At 42.3% G+C, this 16326-nt stretch overlaps 1 protein-coding gene across 1 annotated transcript in view; it reads right to left on the reverse strand.

Moving 5' to 3' along the window:
- LOC146856217 (uncharacterized) overlaps positions 1 to 16326 on the reverse strand; it is a 76017-nt gene that overhangs the window by 14923 nt on the left and 44768 nt on the right. Inside the window, exon 4 of the mRNA XM_085654277.1 lies at positions 5626 to 5749. Within this exon, the coding sequence (XP_085510403.1) occupies positions 5626 to 5749 (124 nt within the window). The remainder of the gene's footprint in view (positions 1 to 5625; positions 5750 to 16326) is intronic.

Genomic DNA, 16326 nt, shown 5'->3' on the forward strand with positions numbered 1-16326 from the left:
ATAATTATCGTTCAGCGCTCTTAGCGTGAGGATAATTATCGCCGGGTAACGTGGATTTTTATCGCTGAGATAGCGTGCTATTAGCAACGCTTATCTCCTCAGCGATAAAAATCCTCACGCTAACTGCCTAACGTGAGATTATCGCTGGAAACCCAGCCATAATCTCACGTTAGCTTGCTGATAGGGACTCACAAACTTAGCCATGATATCCACCTTCCATAGGATATCATGGCTAAATCAGTCCTGAAGCAGGCGTAAGGAAAGTAGCGATAACAGGGGTTATCGCTACTTTTCCTGACGCTATGCCTCATAGCGTAGGGCTTGATGATAGGAGAAATGTCACTTAGCGGCATTTCTCCTATCATGTTAGGTCAGGAACGCCCACTTTGCATCTCATTAGAGATGCAAAGCTGGGCGTTAGGAATCCTGACGCTAAAGCAAGGTTTCACGCGTTAGCGTGGCCTTGCTAATTAGGCGATAAAATTATCGCCGCTTTTCGGCCGAAAAAGGCCGCAAAAGCGGCGATAATTTTTTATCACCTGTTTGTAAATATGCCCCTTAGTTTGCTGTTCTTGTGCTCCCTCGTAATTACTCAAGCTGGGTTAATCATGTAATTTCAGTAATTCACAGGAACAATGAGTAGTTACTGAAATTACTCTGGCGTAATTAAGATTTCACCCAGCCTAGTTAGTACTGTGATTTTGGATGCGGGAGATGTCTCCATGTATAACTCAGGAATGTCCTTGGCTGACTGTAGCAGATAAGGAATTCAGGATTGCAAAATAGTTACCTTTCTAGGTAGAGGTGAAGAAGACCCTAGAAAAGCAGTGGATAGAGCCTGAGCATCATGCCAAGATAAACCTTTGGATACCTTGGGCCCAATAATCAAGATTGTATGTCTACCAGAACAAGCAAAATATTCCTTGGAACCTTTGCATTCTGATGTAAATTCTAGAGGGGCTCTAGAGCCGTCTGTTTCGTGGGGGATGCTAATTCAGGACCATCATATAAAAGTAAAGGTAGTTTGATCACAAGAGATAAAAAGCTCAGGGAACTGAAGGACTCAGACATAAAACCAGATAACCCTGGTCTATACGGGGATCGTTACATCAGAGAAACGGGCAAATACGTTCAGCCCTTCGTCTCCATACATAAGGCCCATTGCTCCCTGGCTAGAGTTTTGGGGGTCGGACCTCTTCTAGGGCAGGCAGATATGGAGGTCCTTTAGTCGAGAGTGAGTATTACTCCCTCTCTTCTTATAAAGGAGAGGGGAGATTAGCTCTAGGCCCAAAATTGGTTAAATATTTCAAACAACCTCTGGGTTTAGTAAACAGTATGTGGTTTTCAAATAGATTGTTACTGATGTCCAGTTCAGCACATTTTTTCCAATCTCAATTCAGTTTTCTCAGGAGGGAAAGCATTATATTTCCATAGAGGTGAAGGAAGTGCTTATGAAGAGGGCAATAGAGGCATGTCTGTTAGGTCCAAGAGGGTTTGCCAGCAACACTTTTCTTGTCAAAAGAAAGAAGTATCGCCCTATAATAAATCTAAAGATTTCATTCAGTTTGTGTGGTGCCACCACTTCAGGATGGAGACAACAGTTCACCTCAGTGATGTTCTTCTTCCCAGGGCATGGTTCGACTTGAGAGACGCTTATCGCACAGTCTGAATCTTTCAGCTGTGGAAATCTGCTGCATATGGACAATTTAACTCCAGGAAGGCAGCAATTGGAAGCTGCATCTTTGAATTTTCATGGACCTTGACAAATTTTGGGGACATTTTGTGGCTAACCTAATTGCCTTCCAATTATCAGCTCAACTACATCAGTTCTTCAGTTGGAGACTAGACCGAAAGACGCTGGCAATAGATGCTCTTACGCAAACTGGTCTTCAAAAATATGTATGCTTTTCCTTCTTTTGGCATGACATCAATGTGTCTTGCATAGATCAGCAGCTTGGGTGCATCAGTAGTCATGATAATTTCTCTGAGAATGCAGCCTCGGTATCCTTTTCATGCTGGCATTGTAGTAAGAACTCCAAATTCTATTACCAGTCCTTCAGCAGTTGTTGTGGAACTCAGGAGGTCAGTATCACAATCTAGTCCTATGGGGCAACCTAGGTCTGGTGGCCTGGAACCTTTCAGGGCACTTACAGAAATGCTAGGAATTTCAGAATTGGCCTCTGAATACAATAGAGCGGTGATTCTCAATCTGTTGTCCAGGGACCCCTGAGGGTCAGCTACTGCTTAGAAAATTAAATATTATTATGAGACTAATAAAAGTGCCTATAAATAAACAAGCATTTGCAATGCGATAGGTCTCGCATTTACGTGCATTTTAGCAATTGGCATTATAAATTACAATAACTTTTATTTATGTTTTGGTTTTTAAAATGTAAATAAAAGGCATTGTCATTTACAATGCCAATAGCTTAAACTTGCGTAAATGCGAGACCTATTGCATTGCAAATGCTTGTTTAAAGTGTCAGAGGCTGCAGTGCAGTTTGTCCACCGCCCAGGGTGACTTTTCCTGCTAGCAGAGAGCACTTAAAATATAATTGGACACTTGTGCTCTTGGTGTAGTATAATTAGATAATAACAAGTACGTTTGAAGGAGAGCCCTTTAATGATTCATCTACTGCTTCATAGGTGTAGATATGCTTTTTTTTAATTTTCAAGATGATTACTAGCAGGTACCTGCATTGTCCCTCTTTACTGCCCACTGTCCAGGTTCCTAGGATAGCCAGTCTCTTTCCCAGGATGTCCCTGCTCGGCTCCCATCCCTTTGAAGCAGCCATGTTAGGGGTGGCGGGGGCAATGTACTATCTGTGTGAAAGAGCTTACTCCAGGAGGTGGACGCCCCCCAAGGTTTGCCTCTCTCAAGCCCGCAGCTGGGTTCAGAAGAGATATCTCTGTCCACACACCCCTAGCAGTCCCCAGGACTCAATCTGTGGTACTGGGACGGTACCTCACAGCTTGGGTTAGCACTGTACCTTTGATCGGTAATGTTCTTTGAATCGGATAGTGTCTGTGAGGAGGGCATTGGTAAGTGAGAGTGATTTTTAAATCCAATTGCCTGAGGCAGAAAGTGAAATCAGATTTAAAAGGACAGCAAATACACCATGCAACGTTTTTGACGGGAGTCGAGTGTAATATTTTGCGTTTTACTTTCCCTATATACTTTGATGGAAGCCAAGGCTCCCGCCATTTTGCTAATGCCATATTATCCTCCCTCGCTGCTTTTCCTACATTCCCCTAAGTAAAAATCATAGTTGGGTTAGAGGAAGCAAAACGCAGTAACATGATGTTTGCACGACACGCAAACCTGCATTAACTTATTTACTATAAAATAAACTATACTTAAGGTCCTGAAAGATTCCTAGAGCCTTAACAACACTCTTTTCTCTATAGTGGTGTTTTTACTGCTAGCCTTAGTTTAAGACGTCTAAAGCACTCAAGCTGAATGTCTCTGGTGACGTAGGGCGTGTTTATCAGCCATTTCTGTGTCTAGCAGTAAATTGGCGGTGATGGCGCTTTTGCAGTTGCCGTTCAATGGATGCAGGCGCCTTGAGGTGTATTTTCTGTACATATGGCTATGCATCTGAAGATTAAAGTCCAATGTTGCATTTAAATTTTGTTGTCCTTTTGAAGTCTTCCAAATTAAACATTAGCATTTGAACATGTGAACCCGTCTGCCCATCCACAAAATACTTTAGTGCTCAGTCTAGTGTCTGCCTCTGCAGTGTTTGCAAGCTGCGCCAGCCTGGGATTTGGCACTCTTTAAGGTACTTTTGCTCCTGCTAAGGCGAAAGGTAATCAGCTTATGTAACACAGGTGGCATTGCATAAAATGTACAAGATACAACAAAGAAATATACCTCTGTTTCAAAGCCCAGGGCGGGTTTTGACACCTCCTCCGTTGGCAGTAAAAGACCCGAAGCTGCACCGAGGAGTCGGCGTTAAACCCAAGCAGCGTTTAATGCTCAGGCGCCGCTAATAAGGCGTTCCTTCACTGGGCTCCCAGTCTCCGAGGGGCCGAGGTTCAACAGCGGACGCCAGTAACGGAGAGCCGAGGGGGCGCTCCATACCGGCAAGCGCGGGCCTTAATAAGAACGCGGTTTTGGCATTAAGAGTCGATGTGCAGCAAAATACAATGCTGAGCTCGGGTACACTACGCACGTTCTCTTCCTCTTCCGTTCTTCAGCCACTCATAAAAAATCTGTCACCAATGCGCGAATGCATGTTTATTTTTGCATCGCGCTTTCACTTTAACAATAGCAGTTAAAGTGAAAGCGCGATACAAAAATAAACCCGTGGCTGCCTTTGTAAAAGCAAAATTAAAAAAAAGAAGTGCTCACAGACCCAATTGAAGGAGACCGTGTCACGCCGCAAGCAAAAGATCCAGTCCGCATGGGCTGGCCGAGAAGGAGACAGGGCGGTAACAAAAAAGCCTTGTTTGCGATCGGAGGCCAGCGTTTACCATAAATGCTGACGTCAGTCAATGGGAATGATGGGCGGGGCTTCAAATCCCCTTCTGAAATCTTCTCGACTACAATAAGCCTCGCAGAGTATTTACAGCTGATAAATCACCCATCTATCTAATACATAACGATTAGGCAGAAGTGGTAGCAGAAGGGTAGCTAAGGAAATGTTCTATTACAGGGAAGATAGTCATCTTTTTCTAATAGTCGGCTAATGTTCCTCGATAATTTAAATGTCTTTTCTCATTTCAAGGTGTCATTTTGTTGTGACTGTGCAGATGCATGCATTAACATACAGATGTCAAAAAAATGTGTGCGCCCTTTCAGTGACTTTAATTTGTGTAGACTCTCTAGACTATACCATTACAGGACATCTGCAAAACAAATGAGGAATTGCAATCATGTTCTCTCTTCTTTTTATTAATAAGTATTCTCATTTGTTATTCAGATTTTGTCTTACATTTTTAATTATAATTTTAAATCAGATTCAGTTTGTTATGGAAAAGCTCCAAATTCATGTATTAAAAATTATTTGGAAGGAATTCATGCAATGTGGTAATCCGTATGGAAAAACATCCTACATTCCATTGGTTTGGGCTTCACAATTTCCAAAATCAAGCCATAAAATTCCAAATATTATTTTCTTCATGAATTGTTATCAAGCTGTTAGGGTTCATTCATTATATTAATAAGATCAAAACAGCCTGTGGGGAAACTTGGATTGCAACAAAGCCCTCCAGAAAATATTAGATATGCAGGGATATTAAAAGATAGTTAAAGGTGGGCATCTGTAAAAAAGGTGATGTATACAGGAATGACGGTAAAGAGGGCATGGTGTATAGTGAATAATTAGATTGTTTATAATATAGGATTAGGGGTCAAATTGACCAAAGTAACCTACTGGAGACCTGGTTCAGACGGATGCTTTGTCAACCGGTTGAGATGCCTGCCAGTTTTTGTTTACCTTTATATGCATTGGTGTATATATATATATACATAATCTTAATGCTTATCAACTTTGAATTGTATATTTATGGACTGCAATAGAAGCTGCTGCTAAGACCTATTGGCATATTATCATTTACTTTAATAAGTAAATTTGTTCATTCAGCAACCACATGCAACAACCTAATGTATTCTCCACTCACCGGATATATTAATTCTTCTCCGACTTTCCACATGTCCAGCAGCCTCTCTCCTGGATCCTTCAGTCTCCAATGCACCAAGGTCAGCCTGAAGAATGTTTTTCGCCGGGGCCTTATCCAAGTTATTCTGGAGAATTTTTGATAGTAAGAAAAAATAAATGTTATATTACACAAGTGTAATGAATTTAGTATTTCTTTTGTTGACGTTCAGCCTGCGCTTTCCCCTGCTGGCTACTCTCATGTTTTTCTGTAGGACTCTTAGCTTTCCTCCTACGAAAGTCCTTTCCTATCACCCTCTTCTTCACTCAGTGTATTCTTCCTAATTCATACTGCCCAAATGCCATCTTTGAGAGGCTGATCCTTTTTTAAGGATTAAATAGATATCTTTGTCTGTTTTCCATTTGGTTGGCATCTTGAAAACAATGTATGCAAAATCTATTTGAATAGGGAGTTGCATACTGTCTCTTATTTGGCCCAAGTGGTTACCCATCGGATCATTATCTGATTGTTCTAGATTAAGGGTAGTCAGAGGGGTTGATTTTGAGATGAAAATTAAGGCTGTCATTCAGGAAAGTGCCCCTCTTTTAAATGCTAAGGGGTCCATTAGGATGTAGGGCAGATCGCCAACACCATGTGGGCGGTGGCGATCCGCCCTACATCCTTCCCCGCCCGCCACCCATTTCCCCCTCCATATTAGCATGGCGGGGTGTACCGCGGCGGACAGGAAGACCGCCCGCCGCTTTTCCACCCGGTCGATAAGTCGACCAGGCAGAAAAGGGTTTAATATGGTGGCAGTGTCTGCTAGACACCGCCATCCATATTAGTATGCTGGCGGAGAGCAGCCTTTCTGTAGCACCGTTGCCGCCACAGAAAGTTGGGGGGGTTGGGGGTGCACATGGAGGGTACCTATGGGACCCCCCTGCATTTGCATGCACAATGCGGCAGGCACCACGCAGTGCCTGCCACTTTGTGCATGCAAATGCACAACATGCATTTTTACCGTTGCGGCGGGTGCTGCTGAAAGCACAGCCCGCCGCAATGTTAAAAATGCGTGATGCACCCGCCAGTGTGGTGGGCGCATCCTAATCTCCCCCACGGGACCGCCGCACTTATGGCGGGCAGTCCCGTTTTCCATCAGGATGTTGTCCGCCCGCCATCCTAATGATGCCCTAAGGGTCTATCACACAGTTGTGATCTGTTCAACCTTCCCTCCGACTGAAGGCCAAGTTCAATATTTTGTACACTTAAATTCAGATTTCAAGGATCTTATTTTTAGGAAAGGGCGAGTTGTCCACCAAGCCTCTGGCATCACAACCCATCTGTATTTCACTTCATTGCTGCTTTAACGGAGTATTATCACTGAAAGGGCACCGTCCTACATTGTGGGAGGATTTACAGCAAAATATCAATGCAAGGCAGCCTGATATTTCATGGCATTCTGATTGGCAAGATCTTTGTTTCTCAGAAGCAAACACCTGATGGAGCAGGTAGAGCAAAATTTTGTATACCTCCTCTATTTTGTATGAAAAGACTAACGATATAACTTACTGATTATAATTTTACTAACGTTGTGGTGTGTGTTATTAATTCAACCTTTTGCATACACAAATTACACGTGGGAAATTGCTATTTGCATGGCAAAATAACTCTAATGATTAAAATGCGTACGCATATTAATAGTAGTACATGTGGTAATAGATATCACATGATTTATGTTGCTTATGTGATGTTTGCATTCCTGATTGGCTCCTAAAGGTGAACATTATCGCTTTAAACGTCGCTATATGCTAGGAAAATACTAATACATAAAGGGATTAGTGTGGGTATAACATTAGAATAATTTATTTGTATTAATTATTCTTTTGTGTTTGTTTCGCTTAAGTTAGCATTTGGTCCTACCAAAATATGGCGTCCGAAATCGAGTTCAGATGTGGCCACCGTCTCGTGAGCGCGATACCTACTGCGCAGACTCGGATGGCTCCGTGAACTTCCTAAAGACCCGAGCACCCAATGTCCTCGGTCAAGGATAGGATCTTGGTGGACTGCCAAACCCCGGACAGTAAAACCAGTTTCAAATGAACAATTGGATCATACAAGTAAACCCAAAACATTGTAACATAAGGACTATGTCATTTACGGAAGTGAACCAGCAAAATCCATGAGAAACCATAATGAACAAAAATCGGATGTTTTCGATCAGCCAATCACAGACTTTCTCCGCCTAAAAATGTTTCATGTTATCCCAAAATTTATTATAAAAAGAGTAGTAGAATAGGGAAGAGTCTGGCTTGTCCTGGGTTCCTGTTGTTGTTTTGGATTGTTCCAATTTCCTGACGTCTATGCTTGCGATGACAGATGCTTGCACGATTTCTGGTCCTATGGAAATCTTTGGGACTGTAACGTGCTGAGCAAAGAACTTTTGGACTTTGAGCTTTGGCCTGCTTTATTTGAACAATTTAACGGCTAATTCGATTATGCAGAGCCAATGAATTAGAGAAAACCCAGATAGCAAGAATAGGTAAATATTATGACTTGCGATTTGAATTAATTGATCTAGAAATTCTAAAACTTTAGATGAAACAAATACTAATATTAATTGCAACAAAATTTAGATAAACAAATATTGATTAAGAGAAATTATGAGTTTGTGGTTTTTCGTTAAAGAGAATAAAGGATTCTGAGTCTTAAAATGTGTTTTAGCTGGTTCTAAATCACCATCAACCAATCCAACTAATTGGACCGTCGACCAAGTGGGTGGATTGCCTTGATGTTTGGGATTAGGAATCTATAGGTGGCGAATGTTAATGTATATTTTGTAAAATAACTTTTCCTTCCCTATAGGTTATAAGGTACCCCCCCACATGTCCAGCACAATATCATCATCCCTCCTGTGTGCAGACTCGTGAGTCAGAGACGTGTGAGTGTTCGTGTTATGGGCCCCCCCAATGACTGCATGTGTGAATGAGCTAGTGTGACGTTTGGATCTGCGACGCAGGGAGGATAGTTGTGTTATATATATATATATATATAAATCATTGCTCCGTCTGCACCTCCAAACCAGCGCACTCAATAGACGGGTGCTTTGAAACGCGAAGGTGCACTCGCGTTTTAAAATACGTGCTCACTCCCAGTCACTTTCAGGAACTTGGAAAAGCACTCAACGGGACACTCCTGCAATTATTTAGTTATTTAATGCATTTGCGAGCATGAAAAAACATGACGCGTTTCGGCGATGCCTTAATCAAATGTTTTACAAAATTCGCGCCAGAAAACGGCATATTTAAAGAGGCAAAGCAAGAGTCACATGGTATTCTTTCTCATGGTCATCGAAATGGGACAACAAAATGAGGCAATCGTCTTTAGAAATCAGCCGCCATATTGGGAGAAACAATAGTTAAAATGTATGAATACAAATTACAAATTGATAAACATTATACCATAAATAGGTCCCCAATGTTAGTCTTCGTTTTTGAAAAAACAATTGCTTGCATAGATATGCGCAATTGCTCTACAGTTATTGCGCCGTGTATCAGCACGTGAAGTCCCACACACTTGACCATAATTAAGCCGTATATCGGCTACCATCATTGCAAGATCGGCAGTGAAATATGAAGAGGAAATATTCCTTAATTGCAGAGGAACAGCTTGCAATTGTAAATCAATTGCCAAGTACATGGAAAAAAGTTTCTAACATGACGCCGTGTATCGGCCTAAACCTCAACGTTATCACTGTCCTTCAAGCAAATTTGTGACCCCCAACCAAAAGCCTCTATCACAATCATTCTATAAATGCAAAAAAGATACGTTAGCAGTCATCACACAGAAACAGTACCACTTAAATGTAACATCTCACAAAATCTTGTATACCTGATCCCTGTAATTAGGCCATATTATTCTATCCTGTTAATGTTCCTATTGTTATTTAGTCACCAAGATGAACCGATAATTCCTCGCCCACATTCATGCCTGCGGGATTTTTAGTTCCCAGATCTATAATGTAACGTGACTCAAGCCTGCGCAGTTGTTTGATTCTATCTTCTCCCCTAATACTTATGGGGACTTGGTCCAAACCATAATAGCGTAATAGTTCCCTATTGCTATTATGTTTTTCAGAGTAATGCCTTGCGACAGAGTAGGTGATATCATTCTTAGCTATCGCTCGCATATGCTCCAGGATGCGAATCTTAACACAATGAATCGTGCTGCCCACATACCGTAGGCCACACGGGCATTCCAGGCAGTAAACTACATAGTTTGTGTTACATGTGATGAACTTCTTAATGGGTCGGGGATTCTTGAGACCAATAACCTGATAGGTCAATGTCCTTCTGCTGCCTACACAGGCTTTACATTTGCCGCATGGGAAGAAACCCCTAAGATCCCTCAGGGTTCCCATCACCTTGGGGCTAGTAGATAGATGGCTTTGAACCAAACTGTCCCTTAAAGACCTTGCTTTTCTAAAAGTTACTAAAGGGGCAGGAGGAATATCTGGACCAATCACATGATCCGTTTTCAAAATGTGCCAATTTTTTCTTAAGATTTGCTTCAATTGATTGGCACCATTTGAAAAGGTAGTCACCATTCTGAACTTATTGGTATCGCACTCATCCATTCTACTTTTCTTACTTTTCTTTTTCCTTTCCTGTGTATCCACTTGCTGGTCCTCTTTGAATAGAGTGGCCCTGGGTATATTCCTTACTCGCTGCAGAGTATTCTCAAGGAATGCTTTATTATACCCTCTAGTTACAAATCTACTGATGCTATCTTTGGCTGCCTTTTCAAAATCATCCACCATGGTGCTGTTTCGTTTGAGCCGTAAGAATTCACCATAAGGGATACTTCTTACTAGCCCGGGGAGATGATTACTGGTAGCATGCAGGATCGAATTCCCGGCTGTGGGTTTGCGGTACAGTGATACAGATAATTGGTTATCCACTACCCTGATCTGTAAATCGAGGAAGTTGACAGTTTCAGCACTCACTTCACCACTGAATTCCAAATTGATGGTATTTTTGTTCAGGTTATCAATAAAGGTAGAGGCTGACTCCAAAGAGCCGTCCCAAATAATAAAAAGATCGTCTATGTACCTGTACCAACTGATCACCCTGTCATAATCAATCGGTCCGGGTGTTCTGGACACCTGCTCCTCCCACCAGCCCACGAATAAATTCGCGTAACTGGGGGCGAAACAGGTGCCCATCACAGTCCCGGACCTTTGATGGTAGAAATCATCACCAAAAACAAAAATATTGTTTTTAAGGCAGAACTCAGTAAATTGAAGGATCATGGCATTGTGTTCCATAAATTTCAGAGGCTTTCTCTTTAGAAAATAGGCTACGGCTTCTAGGCCATGTTCATGTCTTATCCTGGTGTACAGGCTAGTAATATCTAGCACAATGAGTTTAAGGTCAGGATTCCATTGTTGTTTCTCAATACGCTTTAAAACGTCTTGTGAATCCTTGATGTACGCCGGTAAGGTTTTTACTAAAGGAAAAAGAAAGGAGTCAACAAAAATAGATAAATGTTCCGTTAATCCCCCTTGGGAAGAAACAATAGGCCTACCCGGGGGGTGTTGAATGTCCTTGTGGACTTTGGGGATATGGTAAAATGTGGGAGCCACCGGATTTAAACAGCGGAGGAACAGGTATTCTTCCATACTGAGCATAGATTTGTCAAGCCATATCTTAATCATGTCATGATATCTCCTGATGCTATCCAAGTATATGTCCTTCGGAATTTTCTGATAGTTCTCTGCATCTGACAATTGTCTAATGGCTTCCATCTCATAATTCGCCCTTGTTTGGAGGACCACGTTCCCCCCTTTGTCCGATGGTTTGCAAATTACCGTGTGGTCATTCCCCAAAGTCTCAATCGCCATACGTTGTTCCGTAGTTATATTCTGTTTGGTGCCCAAATTTTGAAGTCTTCCACGAAGGATCAAAAGATCTTTATTGACAGCCTCCGAGAATACATCAATCGCATCCACAGGCAATTGAGGTAAGAATTGTGACGTAGGTTTGAAGGTGCTCACGTCTCTCACTTGGTTAAAACCCAACCGTGTGGATCTTTGTATTGGATCGTTATCCACGACGTTGTCACCTTGATCTTCTTCTCGATTATCCGTCCGTAATGATTCCATAATTTCAAGAGCAGCTAGATCTTCGCCAGTTAAAGTGTCAATCACCCCAGGTTGGCTGGAGGGTTTTTTGGATTTCAAGACATTAGGCTTCATTTTAAAATACTTGTGAAGCTTGAACTTTCTTGTTAACTTGAAAAGATCAATTCGTGTCTGTGTATACTCCAATTGGTTCGAGGGGCAAAAGGTTAAACCTAGCTTCAGAACTTGCTGTTCAACAGGTGTAAGGGTTCTAGGTGTCAAATTGATAATGGTGAGATTGTCTAATTCCATTTCCTCCCCCTCCTGTTGCGTGAAGCTCTGGTAGGGGCTTTTGGTCCTTCGTTTCCAGCCGCCCCGTCTTGTCTTTCTTTTTCTTTTTCCCCCTCGGGCGGTCTGCTCTTGCCACCTCTTAGCCATGTCTGCCTCATTAGCCGGAATTCCTCTTGAAAAGGAGTAGCGTTAGGTCTGGATTGCCCCGTTGCATCATCAGAGGATTCACCGCCCGTGAGATCCGATTCGGATGTCTCAATTCTGGTAGTGACCGGTTCATTCAGTCTCGCTCTTAATTCTTTGCGTGGACCCTCGAATTTCTTGGCAAACGTTAGAATTCTTCCCAGGGCATAATCGCGCTCATCACGTTCAAACTTTTCTTGTTTTCTTTGTTTGATTTTTGCTTCATACTTCACAAGTCTTTTTTTCATTTGTTCCTTTAATTCTTCTATTTTCTTCTTGTCTTCCTCCTTATCGATCTCCGTCTCCATTTTCTCAATTTCCAGCAAGGCTTTGTCCCTGTCGCTCCAAGCGAATTTAACTAGTATCACTAGCATTCCCTTACTTGACTCGGTTGTGTGTGCGGCCCATTCATCCAGTAACTTTGGATCCGGGTTTTCATAGGCCGGGATTGTGTAGATTCGCAACCCCCTGGGGACGCGTTCCACGTCGATGTAACTTTGCAGGGAGGTTGCCTCCCACCATTTTCGTTGTTCCCGCTCGTATAACCGTTCAAGTGCCATAAACTTCGTAGTCAAGTTTGTGTCTTTAGGGGAAGCCTTGCCGCCTCTCTGTGTGGTCTCTGTAAAGGTGTTCCTTTTAAACATATCCTGAGCCGCTTCGCGGCGCTCTGATACATTGAACATGCTCGCAAAAGAATTGCTTGCTAATGGGAAACAGCAGGGTCCCTCGTCTTGCCTCAATGGTTCAGGGGGATAGCGAGTAAACGTTGGAGTCTCGCTTACCAGTCGTCGCTTGTCGGTTGATCGCCGTAAATACGATACGAACAGCTCTGGATTCTGCAATCCCGTCCACGCTACGATCCGTAGTTCCCCTTCACCTTGGCGGTGCCGCTGATGAAAACAATCATTGCTCCGTCTGCACCTCCAAACCAGCGCACTCAATAGACGGGTGCTTTGAAACGCGAAGGTGCACTCGCGTTTTAAAATACGTGCTCACTCCCAGTCACTTTCAGGAACTTGGAAAAGCACTCAACGGGACACTCCTGCAATTATTTAGTTATTTAATGCATTTGCGAGCATGAAAAAACATGACGCGTTTCGGCGATGCCTTAATCAAATGTTTTACAAAATTCACGCCAGAAAACGGCATATTTAAAGAGGCAAAGCAAGAGTCACATGGTATTCTTTCTCATGGTCATCGAAATGGGACAACAAAATGAGGCAATCGTCTTTAGAAATCAGCCGCCATATTGGGAGAAACAATAGTTAAAATGTATGAATACAAATTACAAATTGATAAACATTATACCATAAATAGGTCCCCAATGTTAGTCTTCGTTTTTGAAAAAACAATTGCTTGCATAGATATGCGCAATTGCTCTACAGTTATTGCGCCGTGTATCAGCACGTGAAGTCCCACACACTTGACCATAATTAAGCCGTATATCGGCTACCATCATTGCAAGATCGGCAGTGAAATATGAAGAGGAAATATTCCTTAATTGCAGAGGAACAGCTTGCAATTGTAAATCAATTGCCAAGTACATGGAAAAAAGTTTCTAACATGACGCCGTGTATCGGCCTAAACCTCAACGTTATCACTGTCCTTCAAGCAAATTTGTGACCCCCAACCAAAAGCCTCTATCACAATCGTTCTATAAATGCAAACAAGATACGTTAGCAGTCATCACACAGAAACAGTACCACTTAAATGTAACATCTCACAAAATCTTGTATACCTGATCCCTGTAATTAGGCCATATTATTCTATCCTGTTAATGTTCCTATTGTTATTTAGTCACCAAGATGAACCGATAATTCCTCGCCCACATTCATGCCTGCGGGATTTTTAGTTCCCAGATCTATAATGTAACGTGACTCAAGCCTGCGCAGTTGTTTGATTCTATCTTCTCCCCTAATACTTATGGGGACTTGGTCCAAACCATAATAGCGTAATAGTTCCCTATTGCTATTATGTTTTTCAGAGTAATGCCTTGCGACAGAGTAGGTGATATCATTCTTAGCTATCGCTCGCATATGCTCCAGGATGCGAATCTTAACACAATGAATCGTGCTGCCCACATACCGTAGGCCACACGGGCATTCCAGGCAGTAAACTACATAGTTTGTGTTACATGTGATGAACTTCTTAATGGGTCGGGGATTCTTGAGACCAATAACCTGATAGGTCAATGTCCTTCTGCTGCCTACACAGGCTTTACATTTGCCGCATGGGAAGAAACCCCTAAGATCCCTCAGGGTTCCCATCACCTTGGGGCTAGTAGATAGATGGCTTTGAACCAAACTGTCCCTTAAAGACCTTGCTTTTCTAAAAGTTACTAAAGGGGCAGGAGGAATATCTGGATCAATCACATGATCCGTTTTCAAAATGTGCCAATTTTTTCTTAAGATTTGCTTCAATTGATTGGCACCATTTGAAAAGGTAGTCACCATTCTGAACTTATTGGTATCGCACTCATCCATTCTACTTTTCTTACTTTTCTTTTTCCTTTCCTGTGTATCCACTTGCTGGTCCTCTTTGAATAGAGTGGCCCTGGGTATATTCCTTACTCGCTGCAGAGTATTCTCAAGGAATGCTTTATTATACCCTCTAGTTACAAATCTACTGATGCTATCTTTGGCTGCCTTTTCAAAATCATCCACCATGGTGCTGTTTCGTTTGAGCCGTAAGAATTCACCATAAGGGATACTTCTTACTAGCCCGGGGAGATGATTACTGGTAGCATGCAGGATCGAATTCCCGGCTGTGGGTTTGCGGTACAGTGATACAGATAATTGGTTATCCACTACCCTGATCTGTAAATCGAGGAAGTTGACAGTTTCAGCACTCACTTCACCACTGAATTCCAAATTGATGGTATTTTTGTTCAGGTTATCAATAACATTGTGTGAGTGTTCGTGTTATGGGCCCCCCCAATGACTGCATGTGTGAATGAGCTAGTGTGACGTTTGGATCTGCGACGCAGGGAGGATAGTTGTGTTATATATATATATATATATATATAAATTCCTCTTTTTCTTCGGTCTCGCGCTGGATCACACCCCAAAATAGCTTTCTTAGTGAGAAAAAGAAAGGTTCTTAACGTGCATGAGACTTCCCCCTGTGTAACTAGCACAGTTCCTAACTAGGCTGCTTAACATTGAAGTTTCAGGCAGGAAAAATGAACATGACTCTCTTCCTCCACCAAACCTTAAATTGTCCCCCATGTAGGTATTTGTGGTCTCTCCCTCATACAGTTTGTTGTTCACCAGAAAATGCTAACTCAATGCTTTCTATTCATTGGATGAGAGGTCATCCATGGCTCCATACCAAAGCCAGCAATAACCCATTTTATAGGGAGACAATTCTTTCTAGGTGTAAGGTGGATGATGTTGAAGCAGGAGGTCTGAGTTCTTGGCCTGGCAGGCACATGTTATCTGGTGAAAAACACGTTTTTGTCTCAGTTCCCTCGCGCCTCAAAAGTGGGCACACTTAGAAACAGGTTAAAGAATTATAGAAGCTCTATAAAAATGAAACATTTGTTCTGATGGATACTTCTCATAGATTCCTCCACTAGATTGGACCTGGAAACATTCTTCGGCTATATCTCTCCAGATCGGCCAGGTGGTGCCACAATTACAGTTGCAGCTCCATCCATCCTGGATGTGACAAGATCCGCTATATATGGCACCTGTTTCTGTTTTTTCCATGCCTCATTGATGTGGGTCAAGAACTCTTCTTGCTGTTTTCCTGATGAAACTCTTCAATGAATCGGACAGCAATTAGGTCAAATGTCACCACTAGTGTCTTGGGGTTTAAACATTGTCTATGGTTTTGCTAAAAATGCCCTTATTGGAGCCACATATTATCTGTACATGGTGCACCTCAATGCGCTTGAAAGCGTTTAGGGAGCAGGAAGTCAAACTATTTTTGGTGAGTGCACACATGAATACTCCTTAGCCCCTTCTTCAGATAAGTCACAGGAGAGGAAGCTGGCTTTAGAAGGATTTTCCTTTAAGAAACAGTAAAAACAACACAAGATGAAAAAGCTGCCTTCTTCCTAAAGGCTTCACACCTGCTCTCAGGTCCGTTCAGCTGCTCAATGGCCCCATTCCCAAAGCTGGTCTCTTCCT

Source organism: Triturus cristatus, chromosome 4_1 (genome assembly GCF_964204655.1).
Source record: "Triturus cristatus chromosome 4_1, aTriCri1.1, whole genome shotgun sequence".
In the NCBI taxonomy this organism is placed as follows: Eukaryota; Metazoa; Chordata; class Amphibia; order Caudata; family Salamandridae; genus Triturus; species Triturus cristatus.